Source organism: Humulus lupulus, chromosome 8, assembly GCF_963169125.1.
Source record: "Humulus lupulus chromosome 8, drHumLupu1.1, whole genome shotgun sequence".
In the NCBI taxonomy this organism is placed as follows: Eukaryota; Viridiplantae; Streptophyta; class Magnoliopsida; order Rosales; family Cannabaceae; genus Humulus; species Humulus lupulus.
Window position 1 is genome coordinate 44,897,802 of NC_084800.1, and position 13,130 is coordinate 44,910,931.

Consider the following 13,130-nt stretch of genomic DNA (forward strand, 5'->3'; position numbering starts at 1 on the left):
GTAACTGCACAAACATCACTGGACAAGAGGATCCTGAATTCCTGATTATGATATACATCAATTTCTCTTATCTCCGCTAATCATTATCCAAGCAAAGAGCTCAAAACCTATACCCATTTTGTCGCGTAGCTAAGACTTGTCCGAAAGCAAAGGGACCACGTCACCTAATATTAATTTAGAAAAATGAACGAACATTCCCACGCACCTTCCGGCGCGTGTACGCAAATCCTCATCCATCAAAATATCTAACTCCTTGAGACGATGACGTGTGCTAAAAAAGATAATTAAAGACGAGCCGATATCGGGTCCCATCTCGTAACCCGATTAAAAACAATAAAATATTAAAAATAAAATGAAAAGAGTTGCCACGTTAGCTCGAGTAACTGTATGCTTTGTCTATATATATTAGGCTATTATCTCATTCATAAATTAAATTAACGAATCCCCAACAATCCCAAACGTGTACTCGCCCACACTTTATCACTTTGCCTCTTTCCGAGTCTCGTTCCATTTAGCTATAGCTGAGAGAAAAAAGAGAGTCCTTTACACTTCTTTTTTTTGCTCCTTTTTTTCTCACAGAGAGAGAGTCAGAGAATCAGGGGTGTATGGGTATGGAGGCGACGACGAGCAACAGCGTCATCGCACCGTTCGTTATGAAGACTTATCAGATGGTCAATGATCCGATGACGGACAGTCTGATTTCATGGGGTCACGCCAATAACAGCTTCATCGTCGTCGAGCCTTTAGATTTCTCTCAGAAAATTTTGCCTGCTTTTTTCAAGCACAACAATTTTTCCAGCTTCGTTCGCCAGCTCAATACTTACGTACGTCTACGCATAACATATACATACATATATATATATAAATATAAATTTATGCACAAAATATACCCATTTCGTTACAATTAATAATTAATTACTCAAATACTTGAACAGGGGTTTCGAAAGGTCGACCCAGATAGATGGGAATTCGCAAACGAGTGCTTTCTTCGAGGCCAAAAGCATTTACTTAAGAATATCACGAGAAAAAAGCACTGTAACAGTGGCAGTAGTAGCAGCAGCGGCAACCGGGGAGTACCTCCCCACACTTTCTCGGCGTCCAAACAACTGGACTCGACAGAGCTGGACGATGAAGAGATAGTGATGGAGATTGCTAGGCTTAAGCAAGAACAGAGAACTTTAGAGGAAGAGCTTCAGGGGATGACAAAGCGGCTTGAAACCACTGAAAGGAGACCGCAGCAGATGATGGCCTTCCTCTATAAGGTCGTTGAGGACCCTGATATTCTCCCTCGTATAATGAACCAGAACAAACATCACCTCACCGAGAAGAAAAGACGCCTCGCCATATCCTCTGCCACTTCTTCTAATTCTTCCGGAGGCGGTGGCACCGCCCCCACCACTGCCGCCGGGACGAGCACTAATAACTCGCTCAAGACCGAGGACGAAGACGAGGTCGTTGCGAGTGAAGCGGGTTTTGAATTGGAGAGTTTTTACCATTTTAATCAGTCTTCTTCGTCATCACCAGAGAATCCGCCGTCGAGATGGGGGGACCAGCGAGCTGACCGGTTTATTTCTCATGACGGTTATTATAATGGTTTTCCCACAATTAATCCAAACTCGATGTCAGCGGTTTCTTCGGGTCGGGTAGCGGACTCCATGTCGGTGATGACGTCATCATCAATGCCGGCGCCGGCGAGATTTGTTTCTGGATATGGGAATGGTAGTAGTAGCAATAGCAATAGTGGGCAAATAGGTTACTTTACAGGAGTAGTGGCTGGGATGGAATCCAGTAATCCTGATCCAGCTCCACCGCCTTATCCATTTTCATTGTTTGGAGGTGGTTTTTAATTCCTTACTTCACCATATATTGTCTTCTTTCTTTCATTTTCTATCTTTTTCATTTCTATTTTATTTATTTTTATTTTTTATTGTGTATTTCTTTCATTATCTTACTTTTCGCTTTTTTTTTTTTTATTGTAAACCAAAGATTAATAATATGTTCAAATATTATCTGTCGCCAGGAAACTACCAATCGCATGAATATTTTGAATATCTATGTTTTGAACATCTGATCTTATATCGAAATGTATACAAAATTGTTTTCCGGGAAGAAAATCAGCTGATTGTCTTATTTATATATTTATTTATTTTAACACACCTAGTTTGGTAACAAAGATTTCTGCCCTTTTCTTTTCAATTTGGATCATTCCTTTTGTGGAGTATTATACTATTTTTTTTTTAGTTTTCTTTATTCTTGGGGGTTTAAAATTTTTCAACATGAGAAACACAATAGTCTTATTTTGATAAATATTTATCATTGAGTTATGTTTATTATGTTTAATTTTTATAAGGAAAGGTTTGTTATGTCTTTGGAGTTAGGTGTCAACGAAAGATGACTAATAATATTACATTTCCCAATTATATAAACATCAATATATATTTATTTATGGTATAATAATACGTTTACCAGCTTAAATGTAAGTTAAGACTTGTTCAAATGAGCTAAATAACAAAAATTGTATCCCCTTTGTTCCATTCCTGTAGCTATTAACTTAATTAGAAAAAATATTTATAATTCTAACGATTACAACCTCCTACCATCTACTTCTAATTTTGATAGTTGCGGATCATTTATATATATTTGATGTTTAATTAATGATAATTAAACTAATCTAATTAGTAATCAGTACATTTATAACACATATATGTCATTATAATTTGTTTGAATTGATTTCAAAATTTTAAGTTTTATAGACCGGGTTTATAAATTTTTGGACCCTGTGTGTTTTGTCTCATACTTGTTTGGACTCTGTGTTTTAACAAATTACTTTTTGGACCATATATTTTGTAAAACAGTTCAAATAGAATCCTAAATCCGATTTTGATCAAAGTTTTCTCAACTGAAATCACAAATAATTTACCAAACTAACAATTTAGAACAAAAATAAAATCATTCTACTTAAAAATTGTGTTGTTATATTCAATTTTTTCTTTATCAAAATTGAGTTTAAGGGTCTATTTGAACTATTTTACAAAATATAAGGTCCAAAAATAATTTTTTTAAAACAAAAAATTCAAACAAGTAATCAGAAAAAACACAAGATCTAAAAAAGTATAAACCTTATAGACTACATAAACATGCTAAACGATATTTATTATTTATTTATATGTGGACGCTGCCTATACGTGCAATTAAGTAGAAATGTAGTATATTTTTAAAATTAAATTATAAAATACAAAATAATTGCTAACCAAACTTTCAAATATAACTTCTAATTTTTAGTTAGTGAAAAATAAAAATAAAATAGAAGGATAGTATCATTCTTCTATCCATTTCAAGGTGGTGAGATTCATGTGGATCACATTATCCATCACCAAAATTCTTTTTTTTTTCTAAAAAAAATACGCGTTTCATATAAAAATAACTCATGTCGACTTCGATATATTTTCTTAACGACAACAAACGATAATAATTATTTTGGTTAATAATGAGAATATGTATATAGTCCACGTGTAGTTCTATATATCTCTGTAAGTTTTACAATTTTTTTTCTTTTTCAGTTCTGGTTTCCCCTTTTGGGAAAGATATAGCTGACTAGCAGTAACCAAAGTAACAGCTTGGCTTGGTCTTATAGATAGATATAGTATTATTATATATAAGGTTGATCCTAAGTTCAGAGATTATTCAGGTGTAGACAAAGGTAACGATTATGAGACATTAAAATTAATGTTTAGATTATTCTTTCTCACTCTTTCTATCCACACCATATGCCACGTAGCAGGAAAACATTGCCAGCGCAGATTGGTCCCCACAGTCAAATCGTTGGTCAGAACACAAATCCTTCGATTCTATTGGGTTAGAAAGCCAGAGTTTTGGGGCGGTGAAAGTCCACAGGCAACAACTAAAACTGAGGAAGCCCATGTCAAACCCACGTGAGCATGGCCCTTGGGACACCTTGAGGACACTCGCTCACCCCAAAAAAAACACTTGCTCAATAACTCATATCTTTTTGCAGCAAGTAGAAACTGCAAAAACAAAAAAATCAAATCCAACAAAATTAAAATTAAATTCAATTTTCTTCTTATAAATATGGGTGGGCCGTACTAGCCTCTCTGTACTCATGCCCTACCTGAGATGGCGCATTTGTTTCCTCCCTCCCCTCCTTGTCCTCACAGAGCCCGATAAATATCTTCTTAATTTCTTTTAATATATAGTTTTTAATTTATAAATAAGTGGAGACATTAGAACCTTAAATTTATTATTTATTTAATACAGAATATGTTCATAGTACGCGGCTACGAACAAAACTCTCGAATTTCAAGTTGTGAGTTATATAATATTGGTTAGTTTTTTTGTTAATAATACCTTCATATATAATTGAGCGATTATTATTATATTTTTGTGTGATTTATCACAAAAGTTTTGGTAAGGACATTAATGGCTATCCCGTCAATGCTTGATGGTGTATTTCTAAGTTTTTGATCCAACATGAAGACTTTGTAACTTCTAAGTATAGTATTTCTTACAATAAATAATATGATGTTTGAACATTAGGGTTAGTATGCAGTATATAATCCTATCTTTGTCACGTGACAACATTGATTCATACTCAATGAGTGTATATGTTCTGTCACCAATGGTAATTGAACTTTTATGTTAAAATACTAATTAGAAAATGCAGTTAATTGAATAAGATACGAGAGAGAATAGTACTGTAGTGTTGTGACTCAGGCTTATTTATTTATTGGTATTTAAGACTAAAGTCAAAACAAAGTAGACATTTTAATAATTTGAAGCGAAAAGAGCCTTGTGAGAGACTCATACGACAGACTACCTTCCTCTCAAATTAGCTGAGTCAGGTCGACGAAGCTGACGAGTGAGATTAATGTGGGTGGATGGATCAAATGGGCCCCAGCCCAATACGTATATGGGCTTTTACTGCGACGCGTGTCGTTCAGACAAATTAAAATAATGGAAAGCGCAAAGATAAAAAATAAAAATAAAAACAAATGGGGACCACACCTCGTGTGTGCAGACAAAAGGTATCTCTTATCTCTGAGTCTTTTCGCTTTTTACGTGGGGACCAGTTTCTTGGCTCGTGCAACCACGTGGGGGCTACACTTCTTTGAAATGACACGTGTCGATTCCTTATTCACCCGCGATCGTAGCTTACTCCTAAAAAAAATCCCCACACGTGAGAAGAAGCTGACGATTTTTGGAAAGCAATTATCTGGTGCTGCACTGGCACACACTATCATCGTGGGCGTTGAAACCCCCATGACCAGGTAGACCCCACCACGTGACATATCTGAAACTCACTAACCACATGATTTTATGGATGCCAAGACCAATAGGAGCTTTTACTTTCTTCTTTTTCCAATAAAATAAAAATGGACCAATAAGGCCTGTGATATTTAAGGTCTTAATCCAAAATATAAACGTACAGTTTTTTATTGCTTATAATAATTAATAAAAAATCTATATAGAAATAAATGAGTAGAATATGAATATAGTGGAGAAAAAATAGGAGAGCAGGGGAAAAGGATGTGACACCTGTCCCGAGGTCATCCGAGGAAGGTCATATTGTTGAGTCTTGGTATGGGAAAATCCGGACCATGTATTTAGGTTAATTTGTCCAAAACTATACTAATTACTGAATTTTATATTGAGAGATACCAAACAAGGCAGAAAATTAAGTTGTGGTTAATCATAGACCCACGTCTAATTAGGTATCGTTATGGACTAAACAAATAGTATTTAAACCATTTTTTAATTGCTGTCTTGGATTAAGACTATGATCTAATTATACATGTGATAACCATGATGGGAATTGGTCATAATCTTATATCAATCGATTGAGTCATTTTTTAAGATTTAATATATCTTTTATACTTATAATATAGTATAGAATAAATAATATTTTTGTCCTTTGATTTTTTAACACTACAAGATTGTGCCTCCTAAAATATACGGTCGATTAAAAATTTTTTAGGGGAAATTTCAATTTGTATGCATGATAATTTCTACAATTACAAAAAAATGTTAGACATATTAAAAATTTCAAAATAATGCTATTTTTTGGTACTTTACCCAAAATGTCATTTCCATTTCCTCCTCACTTTTCACTTCTCATTTCTCTCTTCTCTTTGATTTTTTGTCCTTTGATTTTTTAACACTACAAGATTGTGCCTCCTAAAATATACGGTCGATTAAAATTTCTTTAGGGGAAATTTCAATTTGTATGCATGATAATTTCTATAATTACAAAAAAATGTTAGGCATATTAAAAATTTCAAAATAATGTTATTTTTTGGTACTTTACCCAAAATGTCATTTCCATTTCCTCCTCACTTTTCACTTCTCATTTCTCTCTTCTCTTCTCCCCCCTCTCTCTCTTATTTCACTCTCTCTCACCTCACAGCACCACCAACACCACCACCACACTAAATATTGTATTTCGAACGGATCTGAACATGATGTTTTAGATTTTTTTGCGATTTTTTTCAGATTTGAAACTCTGAAATCTGCAGAAAATCAACATTGCTCGATGGTGGTTTGATGGTGCTCGATGAGACCTTCAAAATCATGATTTTTCATGAAAAAATGACTTTGCTCGATGGTGGTTCGATGGTAGCTCGATAGTGGCTCGATGATGCTCGATAGTGCTCGATGCAATTCTTGCAAGAGACATAATTTTTCACTGGGGTGTCCGTTTTGGGTGATTTTTTTTTTATTTTGGGTATTTTTTTTCAAGATCTACACGTTTGACATGCTCATATGCACATTTGTGAAGTGTAACACTCGTAAAAAATACAAAAGTGCAAACATACCTCATGTTTAAGACATCTTTTGGTATATTTTGAAGTTTTATACTTCCCAAATGTGTATATGAGTATGTTAAACGTGTAGACCTTGAAAAAATACCCAAAATAAAAAAAAAAACACCCCAAACGGACACCCGAGTGAAAAATTATATCTCTTGCAAGAATCACATCGAGCACCATCGAGCACTATCGAGAAACCATTTGCTGGGGCCTTCAAGATCAAGATTTTCATGAAAAAAACAACTTTGCTCGATAGTGGTTCGATTATGGCTCGATGTGATTATTGCAAGAAACATAATTTTTCACTCGGGTGTCCGTTTGGGGTGATTTATTTTTTTATTTTGGGTATTTTTTCAAGATATACACGTTTAACATACTTATATACACATTTGGGAAGTTTAAAACTTAAAAATATACCAAAAGATGTCTTAAACATGAGGTATGTTTGCACTTTTGTATTTTTTACAAGTGTTACACTTCACAAATGTGCATATGAATATGTCAAACATGTAGATCTTGAAAAAATACCCAAAATAAAAAAAAAATCACCTCAAACGGACACCTGAGTGAAAAATTATGTCTCTTGCAAGAAATGTATCGAGCACTATCGAGCCACTATCGAGCAAAGTCATTTTTTCATAAAAAATCATGATTTTGAAGGTCTCATCGAGCTGGCATCGAGCACCATCGAGCCACTATCGAGCTACCATCAAGCAAAGTCAATTTTTCATGAAAAATCATGATTTTGAAGGTTTCATCGAGCTGGCATCGAGCAAGGTCGATTTTCTGCAAATTTCAGAGTTTCAAATCTGAAAAAAAAAACCCAAAAATCATGTCCAAATCTGTTCGAAATATAATATTTAGTGTGGTGGTGGTGTTGTGAGGAGAGAGAGGGGGGGGGGGGGGAAGAGAGAAGAGAGAAATGAGAAGTGAAAAGTGAGGAGGAAATGAAAATGACATTTTGGGTAAAGTGCCAAAAATAGCATTATTTTAAAAAATTTAAGATGCATAACATTTTTTTGTAATTATAAAAATTATCAAGCATACAAATTGAAATTTTCCTTTCTTTATGAACTATTGATATTATCAGATCATGCCCATTGTTATGATTTGCATAAAATAATAACAGTTTTACCCCAAACTTTGAGAAATATCAATTTGTGCATCTTTTAATTATAAAAATTTGAAAATCTATTTTTCTAATAAATTCTTACAAAATTAAAAAAAATTCAATAAAATCGTAAAATTATTTAAAATTCCTTTTAAATACATTTAAGTTTTAAAAGAAATTTGTATAAGAAAAACTAATTGTTACAAATAAAATAAACATATTATCTTCTTTTTATTCTTTTTTAATATATTTTTTAATGGGAAATTTCACATTCTATGCATCATAGAGGGTTCTAATTAAAAAATATATCAGGCATAATAAAAATTTCAAAATAATGCCACTTTACTCAAAATACCATTGTCATTTTCCCCTCACTTCTCTCTTCTCTCTTCCATCTCTCTCTCCGTTCATTCTCTCTCACCTCACGACACCACCACCCACGACAACGACGCCACCACCAACACCAGAAAAACTCCATAACTTCAGCCACCTTATAGAGATAAACACAATATACCCAAAGAAACATACATTTTGATGATTCTTTGAGTATAAATTTATGAGTAATTAATTTTTTCTCAAATATAATGATGTTTCTTTCACTTAAGACACTAAATACTGCATTTTGAACATATCTGTGCATGATTTTTGGGTTTTTTTGCGATTTTTTTCAGATCTAAAACTCTGAAATCTGCAGAAAATCGACCTTGCTCGATGGTGGTTCGATGGTGCTCAATGCCAACTCGATGGGGCCTTCAAAATCATGATTTTCATAAAAAAAAAAATGACTTTTCTCAATGGTGGTTCGATGGTGCTCGACGCAATTCTTGCAAGAGACATAATTTTTCACTCGGGTGTCCGCTTGAGGTGATTTTTTTTTATTTTGGGCATTTTTTCAAGATCTACACGTTTCCATACTAATATGCACATTTGTGAAGTGTAACACTTGAAAAAAATACAAAAAAGTAAACATACCTCATGTTTAAGACATCTTTTGGTATGTTTTCAAGTTTTAAACTCTCCAAATGTGCATATGAGCATGTCAAATGTGTAGATCATGAAAAAATACCTAAAATAAAAAAATCACCCCAAACGGACACTTGGGTGAAAATTTTTGTATCTTGCAATAATCGCATCGAGCACCATCGAGCATCATCAACCACCATTGAGCAAAGTCATTTTTTCATGAACAATCTTGATTTTGAGGACCCCATGAAGCTGGCATCGAGCACTATCAAGCAACCATTCGATGAAAAAATGACTTTGCTCGATAGTGGTTCGATTATGGCTCGATAGTACTCGATGCGATTCTTGCAAGGGACATAATTTTTCACCCGGGTGTCCGTTTGTGGTGATTTTTTTTTTATGATTTTGGGTATTTTTTCAAGATCTACATGGTTGACGTACTCATATGCACATTTGGGAAGTTAAAAACTTGAAAATATACCAAAAAATGTCTTAAACATGAGGTATGTTTGCAATTTTGTATTTTTTACAAGTGTTACACTTCACAAATGTGCATATGAACATGTCAAACGTGTAGATCTTGAAAAAATACCCAAAATAAAAAAAATCACCCCAAACGGACACCCGAGTAAAAAATTATGTCATTTGCAAGAATTGCATCGAGCACCATCGAACCACCATCGAGCAAAGTCATTTTTTCATGAAAAATTATGATTTTGAAGGTCACATCGAGCTGGCATCGAGCACCATCGAGCAAGGTTGATTTTCTGCAAATTTCAGAGTTTTAGATCTGAAAAAAATCGCAAAAAAACTCAAAAACCATGTCCAAATCTGTTCGAAATACCGTATTTAGTGTGGTGGTGGTGTTGGTGGTGCTCTGAGGTGAGAGAGAGTGAACTAAGAGAGAGAATGAAGAGAGAAGAGAGAAATGAGAAGTGAAAAGTGAAAAGTGAGGGAGGAAATAGTAAGAGTATTTTGGGTAAAGTGCCAAAAAGTAGCATTATTTTGAAATCTTTAATATGCCTAGCATTTTTTTTAAATAGTAGCATTTATTAAGCATAAAAACGGAAATTTTCCTTTTTAAATTACTTTCTATTCTTTCATTTTTTTCCCAATATTTTTAATTAATTAAGTTTTATATATTTCTTTTAAAATTAGTACATTTTAAATTTGTAATATTTTATATACATTTAATTTTTAAAATGAATTTAGGGGGCAAAAATGAAGAATAGAAAGTAATAAGAAAATCTAATAAAAAAAGAATAAAGAAGAAGACAGGAATATGTTTTTTATTTGTTACAATTTTGTTTTTCTTTTAAAAAATATTTTTAAACTTAAATGTATTTAAAATGAATTTAAAATAATTTTAGTCGTTTATTGATTTTTTTTATAATTTTTATTTAATTTTTAAAGAACTAATAGGAAAATAAATTTTTATAATTAAAGGGGACACAATTTGGTAGTTGTCAAATTTCAGGGAACAAAAATGCTAATTATTTTATGCAAATTATAACATGGGGCACGATCTGATAGTACCAATAGTTCAGATAGAAATTTTAACTGAGAATATATTTTAGGGACATAATTTGATAGTGTCAAAAGTCCAGGGCAAAAATATTATGTATTCTATAGTATAATTATAAATATTAGATGCTTCCTTTTGAACAGCACTTCGTGTTATCTACAAAATTTGGCCAAGTAACCTCGTGTATCTTTATTTGTTGGAATGTGAATGAATGCTGCTATGTAAAGTAGAGGTTTAAACATCAATTAATTTTTTTTATTTACGTTTATTGAAAAATATGGGATTTTGGCTCGCTTAATTTTTGTTAAAAGAAGACTAAAAGAGTTATTGAAAATTATGAGATATTTTTATCTTTTATGTGGGGTTTTGAAAAAGATTAATGTTTTAGCATGATATATAATTTTATTGGGTAGCATTCGGTTGTGGCTGCACTAGGTATTTTGGTATCTAAATAATTTTTTTAAAATTTTTTTATGATGGTATACGCTATAGTTTTTTAAGATATTTTATAAATTTTTAAAAAATTTCGAATAATTTACATTGTCAAAAAAAAAAATTATTACACACGTACCTATTTTTTTTACCAAAACAATCTCAAAATTATTTTTTTAATCATAGAAACTAAAAACAGCTTAAAATAAGTTTACCCAATCACTGTCAACTAATAAATTGCAATTAATAATTTAAACAAATTAACATAAAAATAGGTCAATTATTGATATATTTGAACAACGGGAGACCATAAACCTATCGAATGATTATGAATTTTTTTTTGATAACCAGCCAATTAAAAATCTATAAAGTAGCCAGCAAAATTTATTCAAAAAAATAAGCAACCAAACAATAGTATGCTAAAATGCAAAAGAATGAGAAGAAACTAAATAGTATCTAAAAAAACTCAAAATTAACAACAGCTATAATAATATCATCAACACCATTCAGCAACCAATATGAACCAATATGTATGCTAAAAACACATTCAACACAAAAAAAAATGGAAACCAAAATGTATATCACATCTTATATGTAAGTTGTACAATCAAGTAGTGAGTGTTAAACTATAATTATGTAATTCATCCACTACCTCTATTACATGTTGTGGCTGAGTGGTGTTTGTGATGGATCCAAAATGAGTATGTTTTAAATATTTATACTCGCAAGCACACAAATTGTATTTATAGAATAGTGTTCGTGTAAGCACGAGATCGAACCCAAAATAGTTGTCTAAAATCGAAAAGGAAATTATTTAAACCAAAATTAACAAATTCTAACCTAGCTACAAAGATTGAAGAGATTTTTGAATAAAGAAAATACAATAAAAGACAATAATGTAAAAATTAAAGACAATATATATAGATATAAATTAAAAGTAAAAATCAAGATAGTAAAATAAGATTATTAATTATTAGAATCCACAAAATACAAGTTCAATAATATTTATAAGTACATTGATTCCCAGATTTTAGTGATAGTTAAAATAAATCAAACTATCATTTTCCAAATAGGTTTATAATTTTAAGCACAGATTACTTCTAAAATAATAAGATTTTTCTTCACTTTTCAAAAAGTTATAATTTCAAAGTATTTAATGTAAATCAACCTAATGAAATAACAAATAAATCAATGAACATTATTTATAAGACAAAACATAATATTTTTGTTCTAAGCATGGATGTGTACAATTTAATGACACATCTTACACAAAGAATATTATGTTTTTGCACTAATGAAGAACAAAGTGTAAATATGTGCTAACAATCCAAAATACATGATATTTAAGATGAAAGAAGATATTTGAAGAGGAAAATTCCATAAACTTTGTTGCACAAAATGGGAAATCAACATACAAAATAAATACTATTTAGTTATACATTGTTTCATCATCACCTTAATAATCTTAAAAAGATTAGAAACTCATAACTAGAATAACAAATACACACAGGAAAATTTGGAGGAGAAACCCCCAAATTGTTCCTCTAAAAATACATAGAAAAATAACCAAAAAGAAGAAGAAGATGAAGATAATAGAAATGTTTTGAAATGTGTAGAATTTTTGGTATGGTAACCTCCTTAAAAAAATGACCCCCTAAATGGTCTTCAAAACTCTATATTTATAGCCAAAATGAGGTATTAAAATAATCAATTTAAATTAATTAAATTGATTAAATTAATTAAATTAATTATAATATGGCAAATATGGGTAAATTATAGGGTGTAATAATGATGTTTTGGGGTAAAATGTGTAGAAAAGTTTGGGTAAAAAGTTGTATTTTTAGACAAAATGGACAATGTTGGGCTCAAGAAAATTGGGCATGCATGGGTTTGGTGGCTGTGACAGATGGGCCAAGCGTGTAAGGCAGAGGCTTGGGCGTGAAGGCCATTGGTGGTATTGGGGCTGCTTTGTGTTGGCAGCTGGAGTGCTTGGCGTGTGGCTGTGAGTAGAGGGTGGCAGGTGGACGGTTTGGAAGGCTGGCTGGAGAATGCTTTGGAAAGCAGCAGGCGTGAGCAGCTGAAATGGGCTTCGGCTGGGAGGAGAATGGGCTTGATCCGTGGGCCTGGAGTGGCAGCTAGTGGCTATCTTGCTGCTGGGCCTTGGAGAAAATGCCACATTTTTACTTTCTTTTCCTTGAAATGCCATTTTTTTTTTCATTTTTCTTTCTCCTCAATAGCAAATAAAATACAACCACTTCCCCATAAAACAAACATA

At 32.3% G+C, this 13,130-nt stretch overlaps 1 protein-coding gene across 1 annotated transcript; it reads left to right on the forward strand.

The window, feature by feature from the left end:
- The first annotated feature begins 431 nt into the window (after positions 1–431).
- LOC133797028 (heat stress transcription factor C-1) lies at positions 432–2,076 on the forward strand. The gene is made up of 2 exons (XM_062234784.1): positions 432–824; positions 936–2,076. The coding sequence occupies exons 1-2, from the start codon at positions 606–608 to the stop codon at positions 1,845–1,847; spliced, it is 1,131 nt and encodes a 376-aa protein (XP_062090768.1). The 5' UTR covers positions 432–605; the 3' UTR covers positions 1,848–2,076.
- Positions 2,077–13,130: the final 11,054 nt, after the last annotated feature.

Coding starts and splice junctions, on each gene's coding strand:
- LOC133797028 (XM_062234784.1), top strand. CDS start 606: ATGGGTATGGAGGCGACGACGAGCAACAGCGTCATCGCACCGTTCGTT. Junction 825..935: donor TTCGCCAGCTCAATACTTAC/GTACGTCTACGC, acceptor ATACTTGAACAG/GGGTTTCGAAAGGTCGACCC.